The sequence below is a fragment of the Wyeomyia smithii genome, chromosome 2 (genome assembly GCF_029784165.1).
Source record: "Wyeomyia smithii strain HCP4-BCI-WySm-NY-G18 chromosome 2, ASM2978416v1, whole genome shotgun sequence".
NCBI lineage: Eukaryota > Metazoa > Arthropoda > Insecta > Diptera > Culicidae > Wyeomyia > Wyeomyia smithii.
Window position 1 is genome coordinate 279,490,651 of NC_073695.1, and position 25,339 is coordinate 279,515,989.

The 25,339-nt window shown below is 41.1% G+C and overlaps 3 protein-coding genes across 7 annotated transcripts in view; 2 read left to right on the forward strand and 1 right to left on the reverse strand.

The window, feature by feature from the left end:
- Positions 1 to 837: 837 nt before the first annotated feature.
- On the forward strand, positions 838 to 4,894 carry LOC129721786 (glucose dehydrogenase [FAD, quinone]-like). Its single transcript, XM_055674732.1, has 4 exons — positions 838 to 1,971; positions 2,470 to 2,690; positions 2,751 to 3,568; positions 3,975 to 4,894. The coding sequence occupies exons 1-4, from the start codon at positions 1,355 to 1,357 to the stop codon at positions 4,344 to 4,346; spliced, it is 2,028 nt and encodes a 675-aa protein (XP_055530707.1). The 5' UTR covers positions 838 to 1,354; the 3' UTR covers positions 4,347 to 4,894.
- The window catches only part of LOC129721785 (calpain-11-like), a 123,034-nt gene continuing 102,230 nt past the window's right edge, over positions 4,536 to 25,339 (reverse strand). For all 4 annotated transcript variants that reach the window (XM_055674728.1, XM_055674729.1, XM_055674727.1 and 1 more), the window contains 7 exons: positions 25,079 to 25,281; positions 6,761 to 6,901; positions 6,546 to 6,699; positions 5,617 to 6,492; positions 5,094 to 5,556; positions 4,983 to 5,038; positions 4,536 to 4,919 (listed from right to left, as the gene is read on the reverse strand). In XM_055674728.1, coding sequence (XP_055530703.1) covers positions 4,893 to 4,919; positions 4,983 to 5,038; positions 5,094 to 5,556; positions 5,617 to 6,492; positions 6,546 to 6,699; positions 6,761 to 6,901; positions 25,079 to 25,281 — 1,920 coding nt within the window. In that variant the 3' untranslated portion in view covers positions 4,536 to 4,892. The remainder of the gene's footprint in view (positions 4,920 to 4,982; positions 5,039 to 5,093; positions 5,557 to 5,616; positions 6,493 to 6,545; positions 6,700 to 6,760; positions 6,902 to 25,078; positions 25,282 to 25,339) is intronic.
- Positions 10,751 to 24,905, forward strand: LOC129721787 (glycoprotein-N-acetylgalactosamine 3-beta-galactosyltransferase 1-like). 2 transcript variants are annotated; one of them, XM_055674733.1, is made up of 5 exons: positions 10,751 to 10,934; positions 11,000 to 11,700; positions 22,738 to 23,161; positions 23,220 to 23,446; positions 23,504 to 24,905. In XM_055674733.1, exons 2-5 carry the CDS (start codon positions 11,670 to 11,672, stop codon positions 24,112 to 24,114), a joined length of 1,293 nt encoding a protein of 430 aa, XP_055530708.1. In that variant the 5' UTR covers positions 10,751 to 10,934; positions 11,000 to 11,669; the 3' UTR covers positions 24,115 to 24,905. The 2 variants fall into 2 exon arrangements, with proteins under 2 accessions (XP_055530708.1, XP_055530709.1); XM_055674734.1 differs by having other exon boundaries at positions 11,209 to 11,700.

The following is a 25,339-nucleotide window of genomic DNA, read 5'->3' on the forward strand; positions in this document are numbered from 1 at the left end:
TACCCAACTGGTGCGTCTTGTACGGTTCTCCCCTATATAGTAAAGCAGTAAGCAGGCTTTGATTTGCTCCTCAGTCAAATAACCAAAACTATAATCCGCTACTGCTTGGATCCGGCACTTTGTTATCAATTGTATCAGAATCTATGAAATCATATGATTTACGGGAGAAATCAATCAAGTTTTGCTACATCGGTTTACTGCATTCTTCACCGCATTTACCGAAATCCTCGAACTTGACCTTAACCTAAAACTTAGCAGTAAAACGCCAATTATTATCACAGCCGAACACTTTGCCATTGCGTCGGACCCACAACGGGTTTTCTTCTCACTTTTTGCTTTCAAAACGGATCGCGAGTTTGATATTGAACTGAAGTAGCTATCGAAGTGATAGCAAAAAATAAACGGCTGCTATCTGGGGTATTGGCATGCGATACTTTCCAGTCTATGTGGTGTTATGCACAAAAACGATCATCGAATGTTTATTTGAATGTGATTCAAAACTGTCATATTCATACGTTTTATAGTGAAGCAAATCTGGACCATTGCAGCATCCATAAGCAATTTCAACATTGCATCGAGCTGTAGGGAGGTTTTTAGACACTGATTGATGCAGTATTAAAACATGAAGCAGTTATTATGAGCTGCTTTAACTTCAATTTTAAAAGTTGATTTTGACGTTTATGAAATATGACTAGATTGTTGAATTATTATTGTAGTAAAAATTTACAGTTGAACAAATTCGAAAGTCCTTACTCTTGAACATAAGACTACTAGTTTACTTAGGCCAGAACCGTACCTTGAGACCAATTATTTCTCTACCGTTGATCGCAAAACAGTCAGTAGATGGAATACTGATTTATCGTCTCCTAAGTAGACGAAAAGTATAGTAATCGATGCCTTGAGCTCCTTTTCAAGCGGCTAAATATGTTACTCAATTTGCCTTTTTCATCCATATGACCCACTAGCGTCACTGCCTACTACTGAAACCAGCTCAGTGGATGCAAGTTTACTACCGCGTGTACTTGGTCTGAATTACACCGGCTCTAGTGCTATCGTTCTTTGCTCCTTTCTAGAAAAGCTGTTTAACCGGTCAACAGCGAGAGTGAAAAAGCGGGTACCGTTTATAGTGCATTTTATTGCTTTCTATGCGAAATGCAATATTGATCCCGCCCAGACACTAGGCTAATGCAGTTAGCCATCTGATGCTGGATGCAGTTCTATAGCAAACGTTGGCCAGTACGGTCCATAGAAAGGAAACGCGCGTAGTTCGTACAAAAAAGGATGCGTACTGTTTGACGGAATGCGTGCGGAATTTATAATTTTAGCTTGAAGAAACAATACAACAGAACGAAAAATGATGCTCGTGACGGTGTTACTCGCCTTATCGGTTATCTGTCAGACGATGGTTGAATGCTCAATCGGTGGTAGCGCGAATTTGACCATTGGGAATTACGTAGATTTCACCCGCTTCTGGGGTATTCACTATGGAGAGCCAAGGTTACGGAAGAGCTACGATTTCATTATTGTAGGAGCCGGCCCTGCCGGATCAGTACTAGCAAATCGACTGACCGAAGATCCAACGGTGACTGTTTTGCTGCTCGAAGCGGGGAAGGGAGAACTCCCCATATTCACTGATATCCCGCTAGCGGCTCCCAATCTGCAAGCGACGGATTACAACTTTGCCTACGAAAGTGAGGTGCAAACCATCGGATGCCAGGGATTGCGTGATAGGAAGTGCAGCTGGCCGCATGGTCGTGGTGTGGGAGGCTCCTCGATTATCAACTATATGATTTATACTAGAGGCAACCGACGGGATTACGACGGCTGGGCTCGAGCGGGAAATCCTGGCTGGAGCTGGGAAGAAATTCTGCCGTATCACATCAAAGCCGAGCGCGCTAATATCCGGGATTTTGACGATAACGGATTTCACGGTAAACGGGGTCCTCTGTCCGTCGAAGATTGCCCGTTCAGGTTAAGTATGCAAATCTAGTGCAAGGAAAATAGATTATAAATTGTTGTGAATGGTTGTTTCATGAATGGAAAGTGGTCTATGAGGTGATTCAGTCAGTGCAGAGAACACAACCCGAGGATTGGTTATGCAATTGAATTGCGTGCATACGTTATTACAAATAGAGAAAAATCGGTATAAAACAGGTTTGATCGTGCTATGCTGACATATTTTATTAGTGGGAAAACGCAACGGTGAACAGGAATCTTTCATTCACTTCAAATCAATTCGCTTTTCACGTGATCTGAAATATTACCTTATTTATTGGTTTTTAATATTTTCAAAAGAAGCTTTTATTACAACACGCGCATGTACGAAGGATTATTCGTAAAATAATGAAGTAATAAAACGATAACTCTTCCGTTAACCTTTCATGACATGCTCACTGCAACAGCTGCGCAATCGTATAAAATATATCTCTTCAATTTATGATGTTAACGTTTTAATCGGCTCTTCTGCAGGTCGAAAGTTTCGCATGCGTTTGTGCGGAGTGCCCAGCAAGCCGGCTATCGTTACCTGGATTACAACGCTGGTGAACACATTGGGGTATCCTATCTGCAGGCAAACACCGAACGAGGGTTTCGGGTGACTAGCGGCACCGCATATCTGACTGATGTAGTGAATCGCAAAAATCTGCACATCCTTACCAAAGCATGGGTCACAAAGTTACTAATTGATCCTGGTAAGAAATAATAAACTTTTCTTTCCTAACTATCGTTTTAATACATCTTGTTTATTTCAGAAAGCAAAGAAACAAAAGGAGTACTATTCACACACAACAAAGAATACATCACGGTAAAAGCAAAACAAGAAGTAATTCTTTCAGCTGGCGCCTTTGAAAGTGCCAAACTGTTGATGCTTTCAGGCATAGGACCGTATCATCATCTTAGTGAGCTCGGAATCCCGCTTATCGCAGATTTGCCGGTTGGGGAAATCCTTTACGAGCACCCAGGCGTGTTTGGTCCCATTTACCTCGTAAAAGCCCCGATTGATAATTTCATTCAACTAGACGACAACATAAACTTGAGGAATATTATTAAATTGCTCAACGGGCGCGGGGTCTTCACAACCAATTCCGTTGAGAGCCTGATGTATGTGAAGACACCTTTCGCGGCTAGCCCCGATCCTGGTCTGCCGGACGTCGAAATCATGCAAGCGTTTACTTCGGTAGACTTTGATTCAGGTCCAGGGACTGCCTTAGCGTTCCGGTTATCCAACGAAACATATGACGGTTATTTCCGACCCATCCGAAACATACGCTCCTTCCAGTACCTACCGATGCTGCTGAAACCACGTTCCCGTGGCAAGCTGCGGCTGAAATCGCAAAACCCGTTCCAGCATCCCCGCTTTGATTTTCAGTACTTCACGGATGATCGTGATATTGAGGCACTGGTTTACGGCATACGGGAGGCGATTCGCGTAACTTCACAGCAGGCATTCCGCAAGCTCGGTGTAGAACTCTATTCGCGCCAAGTGCCAGGCTGCGAGCAGTACCAATTCAACACGCACGAATACTGGCGATGCCATGTGCGCACTCTGACAGCCACTTTCCACCACCAGGTGAGTAACAGTCGGTCAAGTTTCACGCTTAACTGGTTTGCTGGGCAGGATTCTGTCTCCCGCCGCTCATGTATAAGCTGTTGACTTTTGGTTGTGTTGCATTTTTTTTACGTCATAGAAGTTCAGTATGCACTATGCTTCGCTAAACCGGCTTTTAGACGCAGCTTGATCGATGTGATTTAAAATACTTCACGCATGGTTATTTCCTTGTCCATTAGGTCAGCTCATTGATCTTGGCGCACGAGTTCAGTATGTCAGTTCCAACGGAACCTGTTTTTAATCGATGTTTGATATGTGTTGTTTTGCTTCAACAATAAAACAGTTAATGGTTGAAATGAAGTGCGAGAAATAATGACATTGAAAATTTGAAACAAACGTCAAATTATGGCTTTTCACTTCGTTTTAGGTCGGCACCTGCAAAATGGGTCCCGCTAGCGACCCGGAAGCGGTGGTTGATTCCAGACTTCAAGTGTACGGCGTCTCTCGCCTCCGCGTGGTGGATATCGGAATCGTCCCGGAACCTCCGGCCGCACACACAGCCGCGGTTAGTTTCGTGATAGGCGAGAAAGCTGCTGACATGATTAAGCAGGATTTGGCTCTGGGTACTATTGGCAAACGGGTGGAAAAATTGCCGGCACCATACTGGGAAGCGGATGTAGCGGCAGCGGGTGCAAACGATCAGTACCTGTATGAATTTGGTTCGCTGAATGAAGATGATTTTTTTGGTTTTACGAGGTTCAAACGATCGACGAATGTGTCCCAAAATAGGTGGAGGTGAAATTTTATTATGAAGTGCTCAAGAATAACATTACGCTTATTGTGTTCATGTGACAAAAAGTCAAAAGAAAACAGTTTGTATTATATGATCTCAAAATAGAGTGTTCAGTTGGAGGTGGAAAGAAATAAATTTCGGTCCGTTTTAGATTCTTGTATAACTCCAAGCTTCTCATAAATAACATTTATTACCATAACAACTGATTTCTGATGAAATATTATATATATGCTCTCTTCTAACAAACATATGTTAACTTTTAGTTTAGAACTAATCTTTTGTTATATAAATTATTTATTATTTATAGTTTTACAGAAATACTTTTCAGTTTTTAATACTTGCTAATTCATATTCTAGGATTTTTGCGTATATTAGGTTCAATTGAGTGTTGTGTTCAGTATAGAGACAATATAGATGGACAGGTTTTATGTTTTGGAATTTGTATTGCATTGCTACCCAGTTAGGCTTCTATTGTCACCGGTTTTGAATTTGCGTGTCGTTGTTATCTTTGGTTGTTTGTTGACAGTCGTCTCCCACAAATAGATTTCGGTCTCACGAGTAGATTGTCATCAGGATCATCTGAAAATCACAGTATTTTAAGTGGTTTACCCTTGGTTAATTGTCTATAGTATAAAACTATACCTCTTCCAATGACAACGGGCTAGCTTTCGCTTTGGCATCCAGGCTATGGTATCGTTCTGAAATTAAATTCATTAAATTGTTGCCTTCGAGTAAAGCCCAATTTATACCTACCGTGAGCTAAATGAAGTCTCGCCATTGACAGCAAGTAGCCTTCCAATGTGATTTGTCGATTTCTAGTGAATCTGCTGACTAAGGCTTCCAAAACTTTATTACTAGCTGTAGATCCGCCAGCCCACAGCAAACCCCGCAGACAGTATGAAGACACTTTCGATGCCCAAATTCCTCGGCTCAGCGTTGCTGTACCCGACGAAGATGGTCCACATCGTCGGAAGGCGGCCTTCCAGAATCGCATAAGACCTATAAGTGCGGGAACATGTTCGATAGAAAGTCGTCCTCCCAGCGCTGGATCACGCAAAGCCAACATTCCTCGGCACAGTTCCAGGGAGGGTCCACAATTAATTCCACCCAGCCCTCGAAAACCACGATTATTGCCCCCATGGGTTTTCAATATCGACTGCAGCTGTGTTGCGTCGATTTCGTGAGGATATCTCGCTCGAAGTTTGTACAAAATTCGCTGAAAAGAAACAAAATGAGTTTCAAAACGCAAGTCAAGAAAAAAATATAAAATAATTACTGCGTCGATCGTCCGTTCATCACAAAACTCCGCCGCAATATTGCTGATCACCAGGTTCTCTTCGTTGACCTCCCAAACGTCAGTATGCTGATCGGCGAAAATTCTCAGCAAAAATCGACCTTCGCGGTGTTGTTGTGAATGGGGCATAACAACAAAATCTCCCGAAGGCAGCGCAAAAAATGTGGCTATTTCTCTCAGATTGGACAACGGAGCGAAGTCCAAAGGCATCTGTTCGCTGACATATTGGGGTGTCACCCGTTGCATTCCTGGCGGAACTTCATAGATCGTGAATCCAATCTCGTCGTCCTCATAGTTTCTACTCCGGTAGCATTCATACTTTTGCGCTACCGCTACTACTACGTGTGCTTTGGCAGGGTGCCCCGCCGGTACTCGTATTCTAAACTGTGGATTTGTTGCCGTCGTTTCGATAAACTTGTGGGGCCCTCCAGCGTTGAAACCGGAACGCCATTGGCGTACCGCCAGTGCTGCTCTCCATGGAGTTCTCGTGTGCAGCCCTGGCTCAAGAGCCCAATCATCCGGTCCAATATGAGCCAACCAGATGACAACAAATCTGGACAAAAATTCACCGACGGACATCCAAAACTCGCAATCATTTGAAGACCTGGAAGACAGAAGTTCCCGATCTCGCTCGTTCAGTGCGTTCCATTCCCAGCTTCGTTCGGACCAGGCACCGCACCAAACTCCACCCCATTCGCCACCAATCCATGGGCTCCGTAGTCTGATTAGGCTGGTATCACCTGACTGGCCACTGACTTGCGAAGAATCGGAAGAATTGGCACGTACTCTCGCTAACCCAGTCACACTGTACGGATGATCCGATAGTAATCCTGAACGACGCCGTTTTGTTTCTTTTTCCTGAAATTATATTTTGTATTAGTGGTTATCAATCTAATGTTGAGTAATCCTACCACTCCACTGATTGCAACCAACAACGTTGATCTTGGCACGGCACCCCCTAGCAGGGGTCCACTCGGAGGTACACTTTGAACGACCGCTCCCGTTAAATCTTGCAGCGCCCGACCGACTGTTCCGAATTTGAGGAATGCGTATCCTCCGTATAATCTGCAAATGAAGTGTAAGCATTAGTAAAACTGTTTCAGTCTATAACCGTGGAGTATCTCACTTGGCATAAGCTTTCTCCAGTAAGGCAACCCAGAAGACGTCCGGTTGCGAGCAGTGCATGTGAGCAGGTCGGTCGCCTCGTGTCGGCAGCCGATCGTCGACGCGAACTTCGATCCATTTGCCCCATTGCCAGAAGCGGAATCTGAAAGAATTAAAAAAAAAACGTTGTAGCAGATTGCGATTCGCTAACATTTTAAATGTGAAAAGTATACACGCGGATTGGCTACTTGTGAGAAGTTATCGCACCAAGAAGAATTGATCATCATCAAGGTAAACAAGGAAATAATTTTCAGTTGACACTTCACCAATATTCGTTTGATAAAGTAGTTTTTTTGACGTAGGACTACGTCTTTGTTTTATATACTAGATTACACTTTGTGAAAATGAAAATGAAACTGGCAAATGTTGCATCAGATTTCAAACGGTTATAGCAAGCGAACGACTTAATGCATCTCAGTCATTTATATGTCGGTGGATAGATAAAATGTGTAACAATTTTTTGATATTATGTTCAACATTGTTGCTTTACTGCTTAATGGTGGAAAAAGGTGAAAAGTTTCAAGGTCAAGCTTTCCCATACATCTTCCTTGTTCTTGGCTTGCTTCCCAAGCACAGATAACAATAACATGGACGAAATAAATTCCACTGCCTACATATTTTGACTCAACAAAGTGTTTTGGTTTGTTTGTCTTTGTCTAAGCTGCGTGGCCACGCCTTAATGGTAAAAATCTACGCTGAACTCGATACAAAAGATTGCGTGTGGAAAATTCAGCTTCAGTTTAGTTTGTTCCACAATAGCGGGTGCGGTGCAGCTGTTAAAGCTTTGCGACATTGAGAAACGAGAGCTGCATACGAGTCAACTTCCAGGCACCGCGGAGCATGTTACCTTTATTCTGCACACGGCAGCAACAATAACCATCGTACGCTGCAGGATATTTTGCTGGCACAGCTGCTGGAGGGCACAGCGGAGAGCAAATTTTATACGCGGCCAACAAAATAATCGATGCTACCGGTGGTGGTGTGATTATAAGCATTCTGTAGCAGGCATTTCGAGCTGAAGATTATCGAATCGGTTCTTTTTAGATCTATAAATGCTCGAAGATAAGAGGTATGAGAATTTTCACAACTACTCCTAGTGTGAAATGTTCATCTATTTCTCAATAAACATTTTTACAATAACGACCAGGGCGCACCAAAGATAAACGGTAGAGTTGCCTATGAATAGTTTATCACAACAAGACATAACCCTCATTTCAAGAATTTTCACTGCTAAATTGAGTGATTTTCCGGTTTAATTGTTTGTTTGTGTTCACTCGAACACCGTTATCAGTCAAATATTAGCAACGATAATTAGTTAATCTAAGAACCAGAGTGATTTTCGCAGCGGGAAAGCAAAAACTTTCTTTTGGTGCTTATGAAAATCACTCAGTAGTATCGAAAGTGTTTTAGTTTGTTCCTCTTTCTCGAAGCTACGTAGCCACGCCTTAACTGCAAAAATCTGCTCTGAACTCGATACAAAAGACTGCGTGTACAAAATTCAGCTTCAGTTTAGTTTGTTACACATAAGCGAGAGCAGTGCAGCTGTTAAAGGTACGCGACATTGAGAAACGAGAGCTGCATACGAGTCAACTTCCAGGCACTGCGGAACATGTTACACCTTTATTTTGCATACGGCAGCAACAGTTACCATCGCTGCAGGATATTTTGCTGGCACAGCTACTGGAGGGCACAGCGGAGAGCAAATTTTATGCGCGGCCAACAAAATATTCATGGTGCGATTATCAGCGTTCTGTAGCACGAATTTCTAACTGAATATTATGGAATCGGTTCTTTTCAGAACTATAGATGCTTGAAGATAAGAGTTATGAGAATTTTCGCAACTGCTACTAGTGTAAAATTTTCATGTATTCATGCATCGTTAGTTTTAAAATAACGACTATCAAAAATAAACGGTAGTGTTACCTATGAACAGTTTAGCGCAGCATATAATAATATTTAGTTTAGCATATATTATATATTTAGTCCTACGTCACCATTTCATACAACCCCTAGGGCTGTATACCTTGTAGTATTTCTATGAATTGTGTGTCAAGATCAAACAGCTTCATTGTGATGGAAAGTGCGAATTAGTTTATAAAATTTGAATAAGTTTTTGCATCTTCTGAAACACGGAAATTCTGTCACCACGATGCAAATTCGTTTTTACATTAGCTGCGAATTTATTGATTACCAATAACCATACGTCACTGCATTTCATCGCTAGGGCTGACAGTAGGTCTGGCATCAAACGGTCGCGATTGCAAACTAACTAGCCGCACATCTTCTCACGCATTGAGATATTTTAATTGTATTTTAATTCCTAACCGACCTTGGCCGATCCGATTACCTGGTGCGATGGAAGACTCTTCCCTTGGTTACGACGGTGGAGGATATCTTTTCAATCAAAAAGCTAATAGAGACACGTCAATGCTCATTTGAAACTACTGAAACGTCACATTTGCAGCAGACGTGTGAAGGTTTTTTTTATACAATAAACAAACCTGTTATTCATTTATTCAGTAACCAATGCAGGCAATTAGGTGTTGGTGCTCATTAATACCAAATAGTGGAGAACGTAGGAACTGAACAGCTTAGAAATTTTTTTTAGGCTTTATATTTTCAAACGACGCAGCCGTCGTCCTAGGATTTTGTAGAACGCCAAAACGACAGAGGTCAGAGGTCGCATAAACGTTTTCAAGACCGCACCTTACTACATTAAAATCCGGTTGGACAGCGCAGTTTGGCGGGATATTTGATTATTAATTACTTTATTGGTTGCGTAATATGATGAGTGTTATATACCAACTAAACATTAAGCTGTCTACACAAGTCAGCGTCTTCTGGTGTCACGACACAACCGCTAGTTTGTATCCATAGAGGAACAAAAAATTCACATACGATCATCTTATAACCATTTCGTCTTCTTAACACCCTCAGATGGTACAAATAGCTTGGGTCATCAACGGGGGGATGATGAATCTTTATTTTTTCTCTATACACATTTTACGGTCAAATTCATTTCGACCTCTCGGCGCTGCAACACTCAGCTGGAATTGCCACTTGACACAACCAAGTATCTTTCGTTTGGTTCATCGATACAGCCTCTATGAGGAAACGGGCAGCGTTTTTCTTTGTTTAATCAGTCGTTTCGCTAACATTTTACTATGCATATTAGTTCTCGACCGGTTGGACAGTCTTCGATGACTCCATCGATCAGATCGAGCAGACTATCCTGATGCAATAAGAAGCAATGATAATTTTTAGTGCCGCTTAGTGCAGTGATCTGCCGATGAAATGCGAATTTTATTATACCTAATTAATATTTTATTTACATATATTTCAGACTTGGTATCAATAACTAAAAAAACAACATCAAATATCCCCGGTTTTTTAATAGATTTAAAACTTTCCATAGCAGGAATTTTGCTAGAGTAAAATATTTTCAAACATTGGGCATTGAAAGCAAATAAAAATGAACCTTCTCTACGGTTAATCTGAAAACGGGAAATATTCCCGAAATAAAAATCACTGTCTCTAGCACTTTAATCACTTTTAAATTGATGAACTTCAAATTCTCAATCGGTAGCTAAGTGTGTACCAAATATTTGATTATCTGTGCAATGCATTGCTATTTAATCTGTGCTTGAATAATACCGATACCCTCTTAAACGCTAAGATACTATTTAATGCTGATTTAGTCATTGACCGACTAATTCTGACTAGTTAATGGCTTTGTCATTTGATTTTATCGCTGAGGTGTTAATTGAACTTTGGTAATGTTAAAATGTAGCCGCCTTTGAGATTTAGCATCACAAGCGGTATTGATTACCGTCTGCCATATATGAACCAATCGTAGTGGTCATATGACGTCTGCCATATATGAACCAATCGTAGTGGTCAATGAATATTACGACACAAACATCATCTCGCCAGCAGTCAAGGTCGTTGAGTGTCCGGTTTGTCAAATCGTCACAAGATCCATTAGATCCCGGTTTCCCATTTGTTGCGATATATGTTAATTTGAAAACGATAGAATAAATCTACATTGATGAGATGCCGATTCTACCTTCACCCTAAACACCTCGAGCCACGAGTCGCCGTAAACGGTTCCTAATCACGATGTTATCCATAATTTAGTGAGTATTGCTAGTGTGGTTTCGTGACATCGTCACATCGCGGCAGTAATGTTTTCATATGTTAGGTCTTGCTGGAGAACACCGAATGAAATCCTACAATATTCGGTCAAATTATTGCTGACATGCAATTTATTTTGAAACCAATGCCATAAACAACTATTTAAAAACAATCAATTGCCGAATTTGGTAAATCGTGACACCAACAAGCAATTCGAACCAAAACTACAGTACAACCTAACCCAACTGCAACCTATTCACATCTGGTTCCTACTAGACGCAGCCTCTATCCGCTGAAACCATAGCCATAATCATTCGAAGAGGAACTAGCCTTACGCCAGTCGACGACACAGGGCGCGGAGAGCATCTTCAACCACCAGCAGAGACAAACCGCCAGGAGGAGGATACTCGTAGCTGGCAAAGCCGATTGAATAAGGAGGCATCTTCATTGCGGTTTCAAATCTCGCCACAGATAGAACGCTTTTGGCAAACTCAAGTGCACGCGACCGGTTCTTTGTGTGACTTTTAGACGTTTTAATTTATAAATTTTCGCGTTAATTGTTACTTGTGAAGCAGGTAACATGTTTAATCTACAGTTGATTTGTTCAGTGCTTTCAACCAATAGTTAACAAATCTATATTATTAGCACGAAAAGTGTTTCAAAGAATGAAAATTGCATTGAAAGCTAAAAATTGTGTGTTTCAATAAAACTTATAATGCTAGATAGTAACTAAAACAATGAGTGCCGCGCAGCTTAGTTTATTCCAAAGTGAGTATAAAAAGTGAAAAAAGATTGGTTTTACGAATATATTCATAATGAGTAACAAGGAACTTAGTGAGCAGTGGTAAATCATGAATCCAGTACACAATATCAGTGCAGATATTTTTCAGTGCTTTTGCTTGAATGTGAAAAACAATTGTAAACGACAGTGTTCCTTTCTATCATCACAAGGAGATATTTCACCTTCGTGCAATCCGTCGTTTTTTCATTATTCGTGAAATAATAAAGTTAAGTCATCCGTCAGGCGCAGTAAAAACGTGTTCGTTTGATGTTTACCGTTTCAAATTTTCTGAAAATTTATTGTTACTGTAAGTTTTATTGTGTGAACTATAATGTTGTGAATTCGGTTTGGGTACTGTACAGGGGCATCACGCGACTAGTGATGCATGGGAAAAATACTACCCCGAAAGAAACCGGCTTCGGAATGTCCACTCTAGGATCAATTTTGGTGTTTCATTTTGATAACACTTGATATTTGATTTTGATTTTTGCTTTATCGAAAGAACAATGAAAATCATTTGATTAGTTTTTCAGAAAATGTTATTGAGTGACTGTGAACGAAGCGCGTGAATTATTTCATCAAAGTATGACAGCTTGTTACAAGGATTAAAATTAACTGTGTCTAAAGAATGCTGCGTTCACTGGAAGTGAATATTAAAAAAGATTGGTAGTAATTCTCGAAAAATTCCAGTGAAAATGATTCTTGTCAGCACTGCACAGTATGCTCAACACTGGAAAATTGTTAAGCTATTGGATAAAAAGATTTCATATGTTAGCTCTATCAATTACCAATTAACGGCGATACATTTTTCGGTTAGTGGATTAATGTTTAGTGTCACTTAATTTTTCAATTTTAAAAACTAGAACAAATATAACAAACATATGGCTGCGTGAAATTTAGATTCACTTTGTGTCCAATCCAGCCTCTCTTAAATCCAGATATGATTTGGCGAACAAATCCGAAATTGTTTCAACTTAAATGTATAATGTCAAATTCAAGTTTACGAATTTCTCCTGTAATTGAAAAAAATATACCTAAATGCGAAATCCTTAATTCACCATTCTTTCAATATATTAGACATACCCCATCATATAGCATGAAATATGATTCATCAGTATAAAAAGGTACCAGAGTATCAATTTCCCGGAGTAAACCCAAATTTGCCAGCTAGTTACGGGGTGCGATACTGGCCTGTCTAGCTATTCGTACTATAAAATTCCGACACAGGAGAGACTAAGCCCAAAAACCGGGTGCGCCTCCAGGAGGAGCGGCCCTAACATCGTCTATACTCCAGAGAAGCGACAGAAGTAAGACATGCGATGTCTCGTCAGCTACACCCAAGACGGCAGCCCCGCCACGAGACTAGCCATCACCACCCTAGTAAGGTGATATGGCAAAAACAACACTTTACTACGATATTCAAGAAGAAAAAACGGATCGGAACAATCGGCAGTGACCTAGGCGACGAATAAAAGACACCGACTGGAAGCTCGGAACATGGAACTGTAGATCGCTAAGCATCCCGGATGGCGACAGGACAAGATCCTACTAAATCAGCTGGAACCCCGTCACTTCGGCATCGTAGCGCTGCGGGAACTTTGCCGGAAAGGAGAAAGTACGAAGGATGTGTGGTCACAGAGCCTAGTACTACCAGAGCAGCATCACAACAAATGAGCGGGGTATCGGCTTTATTGTGTTGGGCAGGATGCAAAGTCGTGTGATCAAGTGGCAGGTGATCAGCGACAGGATGTGTATATTGAGATTTAAAGGCCGGTTCTACAATTACTCCATCATCAATGTGCACTGCCCGCATGAAGGAAAACCCGATGTTGAAAAAGAAGCCTTCTACGCACTCAGATGGTGGACGTCTACGATAGCTGCTCGCAGCGAGACCGGTGATCAGACACGAAAGTCTGCATACCGAGACGAACAACAACGGGCAAAGATGCGTAAACTTTGCAGCTTCCCGAGGATTGGTATTCCGAGGTACATTCTTCCTCCGCAAGGACATCCACAAAGCAACTTGGAAATCATCTGACCAACGAACAATAAACCAAATTGACCATGTGCTCATCGAAGGACAGTTTTTCTCGAACATCACCAATATACGCACCTGCCGGAACACTTAGTTGCGATTTGTATGCACTAAAAACTGTCGACTGTCTATCAGTAACGACATAAACCGATCCCCGCGGCTCAATATCAAGCAGCTACGGAACCGCAAGCTGCCGAAGTCTACGCGCAACAGCTTGAAGCGGCACTACCCACGGTAGAGGAGTTCGGCGCAGCCTATCTCGAGGATAGCTGGATCATAATCCACACGGCCATCAACACTAGGAACAGAAAGGCCGAGTGGCAGAAACGACCGGTATGATGGGGAATGCGTGGCAGTGATGACAAATACTACAAGGTATACAGCCTATACACAGCCTATATACAGGTATACAAATACTACAAGGTATACAGGGGTTGTATGAAATGGTGACGTAGGACTAAATATATAATATATGCTAAACTAAATATTATTATATGCTGCGCTAAACTGTTCATAGGTAACACTACCGTTTATTTTTGATAGTCGTTATTTTAAAACTAACGATGCATGAATACATGAAAATTTTACACTAGTAGCAGTTGCGAAAATTCTCATAACTCTTATCTTCAAGCATCTATAGTTCTGAAAAGAACCGATTCCATAATATTCAGTTAGAAATTCGTGCTACAGAACGCTGATAATCGCACCATGAATATTTTGTTGGCCGCGCATAAAATTTGCTCTCCGCTGTGCCCTCCAGTAGCTGTGCCAGCAAAATATTCTGCAGCGATGGTAACTGTTGCTGCCGTATGCAAAATAAAGGTGTAACATGTTCCGCAGTGCCTGGAAGTTGACTCGTATGCAGCTCTCGTTTCTCAATATCGCGTACCTTTAACAGCTGCACTGCTCTCGCTTATGTGTAACAAACTAAACTGAAGCTGAATTTTCTACACGCAGTCTCTTGTATCGAGTTCAGAGCAGATTTTTGCAATTAAGGCGTGGCTACGTAGCTTCGAGAAAGAGGAACAAACCAAAACACTTTTGATACTACTGAGTGATTTTCATAAGCATCAAAAGAAAGTTTTTGCTTTCTCGCTGCGAAAATCACTCTGGTTCTTAGATTAACTAATTATCGTTGCTGATATTTGATTGATAACGGTGTTCGAGTGAACACAAACAAACAATTAAACCGGAAAATCACTCAATTTAGCAGTGAAAATTCTTGAAATGAGGGTTGTGTCTTGTTGTGATAAACTATTCATAGGCAACTCTACCGTTTATCTTTGGTGCGCCCTGGTCGTTATTGTAAAAATGATTATTGAGAAATAGATGAACATTTCACACTAGGAGTAGTTGTGAAAATTTTCATACCTCTTATCTTCAAGCATTTATAGATCTAAAAAGAACCGATTCGATAATCTTCAGCTCGAAATGCCTGCTACAGAATGCTTATAATCACACCACCACCGGTAGCATCGATTATTTTGTTGGCCGCGTATAAAATTTGCTCTCCGTTGTGCCCTCCAGCAGCTGTGCCAGCAAAATATCCTGCAGCGCACGATGGTTATTGTGGCTGCCGTGTGCAGAAAACAGGTAACATGCTCCACGGTGCCTGGAAGTTGACTCGTATGCAGCTCTCGTTCCTCAATGTCGCAAAGCTTTAACAGCTGCACCGCACTCGCTATTGTGGAACAAACTAAACTGAAGCTGAATTTTCCACACGCAGTCTTTTGTATCGAGTTCAGCGTAGATTTTTACAATTAAGGCGTGGCCACGCAGCTTAGACAAAGACAAACAAACCAAAACACTTTGTTGAGTCAAAATATGTAGGCAGTGGAATTTATTTCGTCCATGTTATTGTTATCTGTGCTTGGGAAACAAGCCAAGAACAAGGGATATGTATGGGAAAGCTTGACCTTGAAACTTTTCACCTTTTTCCACCATTAAGCAGTAAAGCAACAATGTTGAACATGATATCAAAAAATTGTTACACATTTTATCTATCCACCGACATATAAATGACTGAGATGCATTAAGTCGTTCGCTTGCTTTAACCGTTTGAAATCTGACGCAACATTTGCCAGTTTCATTTTCATTTTCACAAAGTGTAATCTAGTATATAAAACAAAGACGTAGTCCTACGTCAAAAAAGCCTGGGTAAATTACCTGATGGTAAGGACGAGAGAGAACCTGGTCAAGTACAGACGAGCAAGAAACGACATGACCACGATCCTGAGACGTAAAAAGCGACAGCAGGAGAATCATGATGAAGAGCTAGAAGAGCTAACACTTGCTAGAGCACTGCACTGGGTCATTTCCAAGATCTGGGAAGTGGAAAAAATGCCGGAAGAGAGGATGGAGAAAGGCATCTGATCTGCCCATCTATAAGAAGGGCGACAAGCTGGAGTGCTGCAATATCGTGGCATTACGCGCATCAACGCTGCTTATAAAATACTCTCCCAAGTATAAAATCTCCCAAGCTGCAATATCGTGGCATTACGCTCTTCAACGTTACTCATAAAATACTCTCCCAAGTTCTATTCCAACTTCTAACGACTTTAACCAGAAGGTTCGTGAAACAGTACCAGGCGCCTTTCATGGGAGCCCGTGCAACAACGGACCAGATATTTTAAATCCGACAAATATTGTAAAAATGTCGTGAGTACAACGTGTCCACGCATCACATTTTTATCGACGTTCATCGAGAACAGCTATGGCAGTTCATGCACGAGAACGAGGATATTTTCTCGGATAAATTGACGCGGCTGATCAAGGCTACCATGACTGGCTACGTGCGTGCTTCGAGGATACTCTCGAGTCCCTTCGAGTAATGCCGAGGATTGAGACAAAGTGATGGACTTTCTTGCTTACTTTTTAGCATTGCTCTCGAAGGTGTTATACGAAGAGCGGACATCGCCACGAGTGGCACGATTTTCACGAAGCGAGTTCAGCTCATAGGCTTAGCTGATAACTTCAACACCATAGTACGAAACTTTGTGACGGTGAAGAAAACCTACACCAGACTAAAAGCGGAAGCTAAGCGTGTTTGACTGCTGATCAATGCGTCAAAAACAAAGTATATGAAGAGAAGGGGCTCCAAGGAGAACAATGTTAGCCTCCCACCCCGGATTATCGCAGACGGCGATGATCTTGAGGTGGTAGACGAGTTTTTGTACTTAGTGCCGCTGGTGACCGCTAACAACAACACCAGCAAAGAGATTCGCAGATGCATTTAAGCGGGAAATCGTGCCTACTCTGCACTTCGTCAGACACTGAGATCCAATCGAGTGCGCCAGCGTACGAAGCTGAAACTGTACAAAAAAACTAGTCAGACCGGTGGCCCTCTATGGCCTAGAGACGACAACCCTGCTCTCAGAAGACCTCAGCGCCCTTGGAGTTTTCGAACAGAAAGTGCTGCGACTCATCTACGGTGGAGTACAGACAGACTGTAGAATTGGAATTGATGGAATAAAAATCAGCCTAATTTGAAATCAAAGTGTGCCGATAGTGAAAGCAAAGACTAACAGCCATAACACTTCGAGCAAATTTTCAATCAATACATCGTAATACATGATAACGGTAGTTTACGTAAGTAACAATAGCACCATCTGCCGTCGTGTTCGCGCTGCGTTCAGTATCTCGATAGAAGCACTAGCGTACATACATGTGTCAAACTAAAATCCACATAAATGTATGAGATTGCATGACAGCGCCCCAGACGGTGTTGTCGAAATGATCGTTTTTTGTGGTGATGGAGCTAGGTTCCAGTGTTACGTCTGGTAAAGGTTTTCACAATCTTCTCGGGATTTCAATGCATACTACGAAAAAATAATACTTTGCAGACTATTGTCCCCTTTCAAAATTGCTCATGATTTTTTTAATCATTAACAACCGGTTGCCTCAATACTGCCGTGAGATGATAAAGTGACGTAAAGGACATTTTTTCGAATATGGGTTTTTCGTGCCAATTTGTTCATTATTCGAAGACCTATCTTTTGGTATCTTCCTTTTCGTTGTTACTTATTGTTACTTGACGTCCGTTTTGTTCAAAATTCCCCTTAAATTCGCATTAGGATTTAAATCGCTGCTCCTGGAAACCCTCGTCACTCTTCCGTCACACTCGGAGTCGCTTTCTCTTGGACTCGTCCAAATAAATAACGCGCTTTCAGAACTCCAGCGGCTTGTTGAAAGGGTCCTTCGCAAACTAAGGACGATTTTTGTTCGTGGTGCGGGTCATCGGTCGCTTTTTGGCGAAGTAGCTCCTCCAAATGGTGCGATTGAAAAGCTCCAACCTTTCTTAAGTCGCCTGAATGGTCATTCGTGGGTTTTTCTTTATTTCCCGGATTATTAACAGGTCCGTTGTTAAGTCAGTCTTACGTTTCGGTCCTCTTCCCAGTCGATCGGCCACAGAAACAGAGCTGTCATGCGTCGTCGAAGTAGACCACACCCCATACTTTCCAGCAATGTGTTGTTGAGACTTCTTACACTGGAAGTCACGCACAATCAAATTTCAGACCTGTGTGGAGAATTTTTACCCTCTAATTTTTTGAAAGCTTCCTCAGCGTCAAAAATGCGTCACTACGCCCGAAAAGTTGACTAAACAGCAATGAAAATTGTGTTCTGTCAGATGTAAACAACCAGCTGTCAAAACCGAGGGGTACATGAATAAAAATACACGGTGAAAAAAATTCACGCAAGTAATTGTCATACCCCAAAAGTACCAATTCCGGATTTTTTGACGTAGAATTACGTCTTACTGCAACATACACAGGGGGCCAGTTTCATTACAGGGATCCAATTTCAAAAACCAAAAACATCGAGAGCGTCACAAAAATTGTCCATTTTCAACCGTTTTAAGCTCAGTCAGTTTCCAACCGGTTTTCGTCATTTTTGCAGCAAGCGATTGGAAAATCAACCAAGCACCCGTCCAAATGGAGAAAGTTGTAATCTGATTCTTCGAACTGTTGTACTATTGAAAATTGTCAAGCCTTGTCGAAACGCAAATGTCGACCTCTGATTGGTCGCACAATGCTTCTTTCCCTAACAAGGTCGACAGAATATACCTAGTTGACTAAGAATGCGCGCTTTGTGTTTTATGTATAATCCATTCCATGATTGTGCCGATACCACACGGACTGCTGGATGGCAGCAGATAACAGAAATGCAGCACTTACGCTATTGCGTCTTAGAACAAAACGGTTATAGTTCGACATCACAATTTCCACCTTCATACTCATGTCTACCGTCGGCAGCATAAAACATGCACGATCTGCTTCCATGCGACTTTAGTCATATCTATTTTTTCAGTTATCCCAATCCACAACGTGCAAAAAATCTATGTCAGAGCGGATATTGCGCGCTATCTGGACCATGAAGCATTTATGCGATAATTATACGAAATTTGCAACTACAGCAACCAGTCTTTTTCAAGGCTGCCAAATATATTTGGAAGAGCATAATGAATGATTATTGCTAAATTACAACTTTGATAACAGTTTGATGCTGCTGCAATTGCCCAGCAGTGTGATGTATACTACGATTCATTAACACTGTGCATCACAAGCAGTATATGCGAGACAAATCCGATTCCAAACAGAAAAGTTCAGCCAGTTCTGCTCACGGCGCTGAGTCCGTTTTAGAAAATTCATAACACTTCATTGACAAATATGTAACGTCTTAAAGAAGACGGTTGTTACGAGAACGGAAACATCTTCTTCCTTCAAGCCGTGCAACACACGATACATGTTATATTGTTGCCTTCATAAGGCAACAATAGGTTGACAAGAGGAATGTAACAATTTACTTGGAGCAGCAAACGTACGGCGGTCTGAGCCTTGCGGCAAGTGTAATAGTAGAACATTTGTTGTAATCCACCAACCGGGAGGCAACCGAAAATGTTTCTCCTTACACCGAGGTTTGACCTGTTGTGACGAATTTCCTGGCTCCTTTGTCGCTTGCCTCTGGTGCCATCTCAATGATGATACATTTGTTGCCAGGTACACAGTTGACGATAAAATAATGCGCTTTCACGCTCAAATTTCGCTTATATACCGACAATCTGTGAGCAGCGTAGCCCATCCTCTTTTTTACGAACGTGGTAGAATGATATAACTGGAAATAATTTTTCCAGTTATCTCATTCAAAAACGTGCGTAAAAAATCTTTGTCAGAGCGGATATCGCGCGCTATCTGGACCATGAAGCGTTTATGCGATAATTGAATGAAATTTGCAACTGCAGCAACCAGTCTTTTTCAAGGCTGCTAAATATATTTAGAAGAGCATAATGAATGGTTATTACTGAATTGCAACTTTGATTGCAGTTTGATGCTGCTGCAATTGCGCAGCAGTGTGATGTATATTAACACTGTGCATCACAAGCGGTATATGCGAAACATATCCGTAAATGTCAATTTACTAAGTTTTCATCATTACAAACCAGTCACTTCTTACAGCATCTCGATCATACTCATGGTTCATAACAATTTACAGAAGGGGCATCTTTGCCGATTGAGGATTCCGGCCTTTCTCTGGTTAAACTCCGTCTTCTTACAGTATCATGAAATACAAACAATCTTCATATTCATATACTTGACCATGAATTCCGACGATTCCTTCGGAAAATTAAAATTCTTTCTGCTTTGTTTATTTTAAACATTTAACAAGGCTGAAATTATTAACTGTTACTGCAAAGTTCAATTTTCTGGTAAATACAACTAATATCAAACATTTATGAATTGATTATACGATTTTTTTTATGTTTCTTTCAACAGAGTCGACTTGAGCACATCGATTAGTGCGTTTTCGACGTAGAATTATGTCTTACGGCAACATATATAGGGGTACAAACTGTAAAACCGAAAGCATCGAGAGCGTCACGAATATTGCCCACTTTCAAAAGTTCTGAACTCAGCTAGTTTCCAACGGATTCCGTTTATTTTTAAAGTAAAAATAATATACGAAACAAATACGGAAAAATATATCGAGTGTATTTCCAAAGCTATTGCAAAAAATTATTGACATAAGACAGGCTGTCGTAATTCTACGTTAACCTTGCGGTCGTTTCGTATAAACAACCTCTTCCACTTTTTTTTTTGTTATTCCAAAAAATAAATCAACGCAACTGGAATGGCAAAATAATCTGCTTATTACCTACTTTTACGTAATATTGACTGAAGCACGAGAAGTTTTAGAAAAAACTTTTAATATTGGCACATTTCGATTCCAAAAGGGGTGAAAGTTATTGCGCCTAGTAATAGTACAACAGACTAATTTTATTTTATTATCATTTAACATTCAGTAAAGTCGTTTTTTTTTTGAGATTTCACAGTCAGGCGCCAGCCTGGCCTTGATTTCTTCTTTCTTTTGAAAGATGTTGGTTTATATACGGTATCTGTACCAATTTTGTATACATCAACCTTACCAGCCATTGAATTTTTTTATCTGGAAACTATTGGCCGTTAGTCTCTAGATCACGTATTAATTTTAGTTAGTATTACTTTATAAGAAACCTTAATTAGAACACCTACCCCGTGACTGGTAGTATTGCTATTTGAAACATTATTTATTTTAAATACTTCTCAAATGTTATACCTGTAAAATATATCATGTTTCGTATGGTCACAGAGAACAGACTTCATCTTATTTGCAAAAGATGTGTAAAAACTTGCAACCGTCTTTAACCAGTAAGTGGTAATGCTCCCGCTATGTGGCGCTGTCGTCACTCACAAACCAAGCAATGATATCGATAAAACATCGATACTGCAATATTTATGCAGTGCAACTGGGGCACCACAAGACAGATTTCGTTAGTGTATTAACGTATTTTGATTCAAATATTTACACACGATTTTCAAATTTCTTTATATGAACATGAATGTCTGTTCTCTGTGGTATGGTGTTGAGTTTTTATAAATATTAATTATTTTCACAAACAAACATTCTCATTTCACCCCAACTAGCAGACTAACAGTTGACTGCGAGAGCTTCGTAGCCGCAAGGTTACAGAGTCCGCTTTGATAAGTGAGTGGTCGTGGGTTCGAATCTTAGTAGAATCAGGCCATTTGGTTGTCAAAGGACTTTAACATGGGTTCATTCTCAGGCTCTCTACTACATACCCTTCCTTCAAGCTGAATTCTATAGTACCCTTGCTGACTTTCATCCTAACAAAAAAGTCCCTCTTATAATAAAACTGTTCTGAGTAACGTATAATAGTTCTCGTCAGGGAATTGTAATTGGCTGGAGGAACGAGGTTTCGATACGACTCCTTCCTCTTGACAAAAATATAAGTCCTACTTATAATAAACCTGACCAGAGGTGAAGCATTGAGTGCCTCTTCAGGGAATTGTGATTGTGACGCGGTGTTGGAAGGAGGAACGAGGCTCGATAAGACTCCTTCCTCTTGACAAATTAAGTCCTTTTTATAATAAAACTAATTCAGAAATATTTACCCTCTACAGGGAATTGTAATTGGCGATATTGGCACGAAGAACGAGGTTTCGATAAGACTCCTTCCTCTTGACATAATAAGTCCCTCTTAGAATAAACCTGGCCAGAGAGGAACGTTAGGTGTAGCCTTAGTTAGGCAATTGTAATTTGGCGATATTGGTAGGATAGAAAAGAGGCTCGGTATAGTAGAGCAGTAAGCTTGAAATGTAAAGGTAAACTCTCACACACAAGCACGAATATAAATTAAAAAAAAACCGTATCATTCACTTCAATAGTGATACTGCCAATAATATGAAGTGCGGAGTATAGAAAACACCTGGGCAATATCACAATAAAAACAGTTGACTGCGAAGTCTGTGTATAACAAACAGCTCCAAGGCTGTGCTTTGGGATAAGTTAAAACAAAAGTACATTGGGGCAGTTCACGCGACAAATAAACACGTCACATATCGAAGTAATACAGAGACATGGAAATATAATCTTCTCATTAAAATCACATTGAAAAATTCAGCGGTTTTGTAATGCATTTTTGTTTTCTTTTCAGGAAAAACATCCATCTCCCGCCGACAGCTAACATTCCTTACCGGGATAACGGTAGCATGTTTATTCACTGTAGTATCATTACTGCAGCAAAAGCGAAACGATCTTCCCGAACCCTATCGCTCGGGATTCGCGGATGACCATCAGCCTACGGTCAGCCTAACCGATAGCGTTCGCATCCTGTGCTGGGTTATGACCAGTCCAGCTAATCACGATACCAGAGCGATTCACGTCAAACAAACTTGGGGAAGCCGATGTAACAAACTGCTGATAATGAGTTCAGCTGAGGATGAGAAGTTAGGAACGGTTGTCCTGAAGGTTACCGAGGGCCGCCGAAGTCTGTGGAATAAGACCCGAGAGTCCTTTCGGTATGTGTACGAAAATCACCTGAACGAGTATGATTGGTTCTTGAAGGCGGATGATGACACGTAGGTAATTCGAATTCAAAGCACTTTGTTCAATGTTTAATGAAAATATTCTTATTAGGTACGTGATTGTGGAAAATCTCAGATATTTTTTGTACTCATATTCTTCGGAGTATCCTATATATTTTGGCAGCAAGTTTCGCTTCCCGCAGTATGTCAGTCAGGGTTACTTTTCTGGTGGTGCCGGCTATGTGCTCAGTCGAGAAGCGTTAAAACGGTTCATAGAACAGGCTTTAGACAAGGCCGAAAATTGTTCCGTTGTCTTGGAGACTGAAGACCTCGAAATGGGTACGTGCATCCACTATTTTTAAATGAAGAATATTTTTGAAACGTAGTTCAATTCAGGAAAGTGCATGGAAAGCATCAACGTTACTGCCGGGGATTCCCGGGACCATCTGGGGCGAAAAAGGTTTTTGCCCCTGGAACCAAAATTTCACCTCACTTCGAATCCAGTGGATGATCCGGACTTTTGGTACAATTATTATTCATTCTACGAGCCGTTTTACGGGTTAAAATGCTGCTCAGACCTTGCCATCAGCTTCCATTACGTACAAGGTCCGCAGATGCACGTAATGGACTTTCTAATATATGGACTACACCCGTACGGTTTGGTTTATAAAAATCCCCCACTGCCACCAAAGAAAAGTTGGGACGAAGCGAAAGCCGTTGCTGGACCGTATCCTGCGAGAAGTACCACGGTTAGAACGACGAGTTCAAGTGAAAGCTCAACAGCTGTTGATGTGACCGAGAAGAACGAAAACGGAGTTTCGGAAAATGCTTCTGAAGCTTTGAATTTTAGTGAGAGTGCAACTGAAGCGGAATTCGTCAGCAAAAGTAGTTCTTTTGCTGACACTGATGGGATGAATCTGGACGATTTTGCCAATCGGATTGTCAACGACAAAATATTAATGCAAAAAATAATGGAAAAATTGCAGAGTCAGCAAAATGCAGCATAGTCCCAACAAAAAAAAACTGGATGTCACTGTTGTACATATCGTTTTAATGTCTTCGCCATACACAATGCAACAAAAAAAATAAATTTTACTTAGTATTCACACGCCTAATATAGACATAAGCGAACTTCTCCTTGTGAACACAAACTCTCTGATTTAGACATACAATAGGATTAATATAAAACATAAATACAAAGCGTGGCGCAACAACCTCGCACGTGTCATTGGATTCATTCGCTGACAGTTCGGAACTAAGCGAGAGCAAAAGCTTTGTAGTTTTATTGCATATCTGAAGGCGTTTTAAGCTCATTCATTCCAGCTGTTCATTCCAAACACCCAACTTAAGCCTACGGGGCAAGCCGGGAAAACGAACAATTAAAATCGAGCATTTTATAGACATAAATATAAGTAAAATTTATGAACACAATTTGCCAGCGCCGCTTCGAAATGACTCTTTCGAAGCAGCAGATTCAAGCAGGTTATGGGCGCGATGACTGAAGTCTCGCTCGTTTCGCAAGAGGACTACTCCGGAGATGGCGACAAAGAGGCATTGCTGGGAAACGCCAACTCGTACAAGTCTAAACGATGCTATTAAGTTGAAATTAGCTTGTTTGGTCAGCACCAATGACTATCTAACCATAGTGAGGTAGGAGTCACTGCGGTTTTTGAATCGCTCTCTCACCTATCGACACTGGGGATTAATTTATCACAACTATTAGCGTATTGAACTGCGACAAATGGTTGTCAGTAGTAAGAGTTAAACCTATTTAATACACGTTGCTCGGGTCAAATCATCGGGCAGATTAATATGCAGCTTCTGTTTGCTGTAAATGATGCAATGTTGCAAGTTGGTAAAACAATAATTGAAAAAAATGTTGGAGCAATAGTCAATCAAATTGGCATTGAGAAAAATTTTGAGCATCGCGTGTAAAAGAGTTTGAGACAAATCTACGTAAACGTAACTTACTTGAACATCCCACAATAACCATTTGATGTATCGAAAGTCTGTTCAGGTGGGACAACCCTTTCCAATAGCCTTGGTAGTTGGGATAAACAACCAAGTGCAGCCAGTAAACTAGGATCTCCTGGGCCGACAGGTTCCGGAAGCTCTCGTGCGGATAGTGGAGTACCAGGTGGGGATAATCGAAACTGGGGACGGCCACACATGTCCTACAAATAGATTGAAATCATGAGCATCGAATGTCGTTTTCATTAAAAATAACTGCAT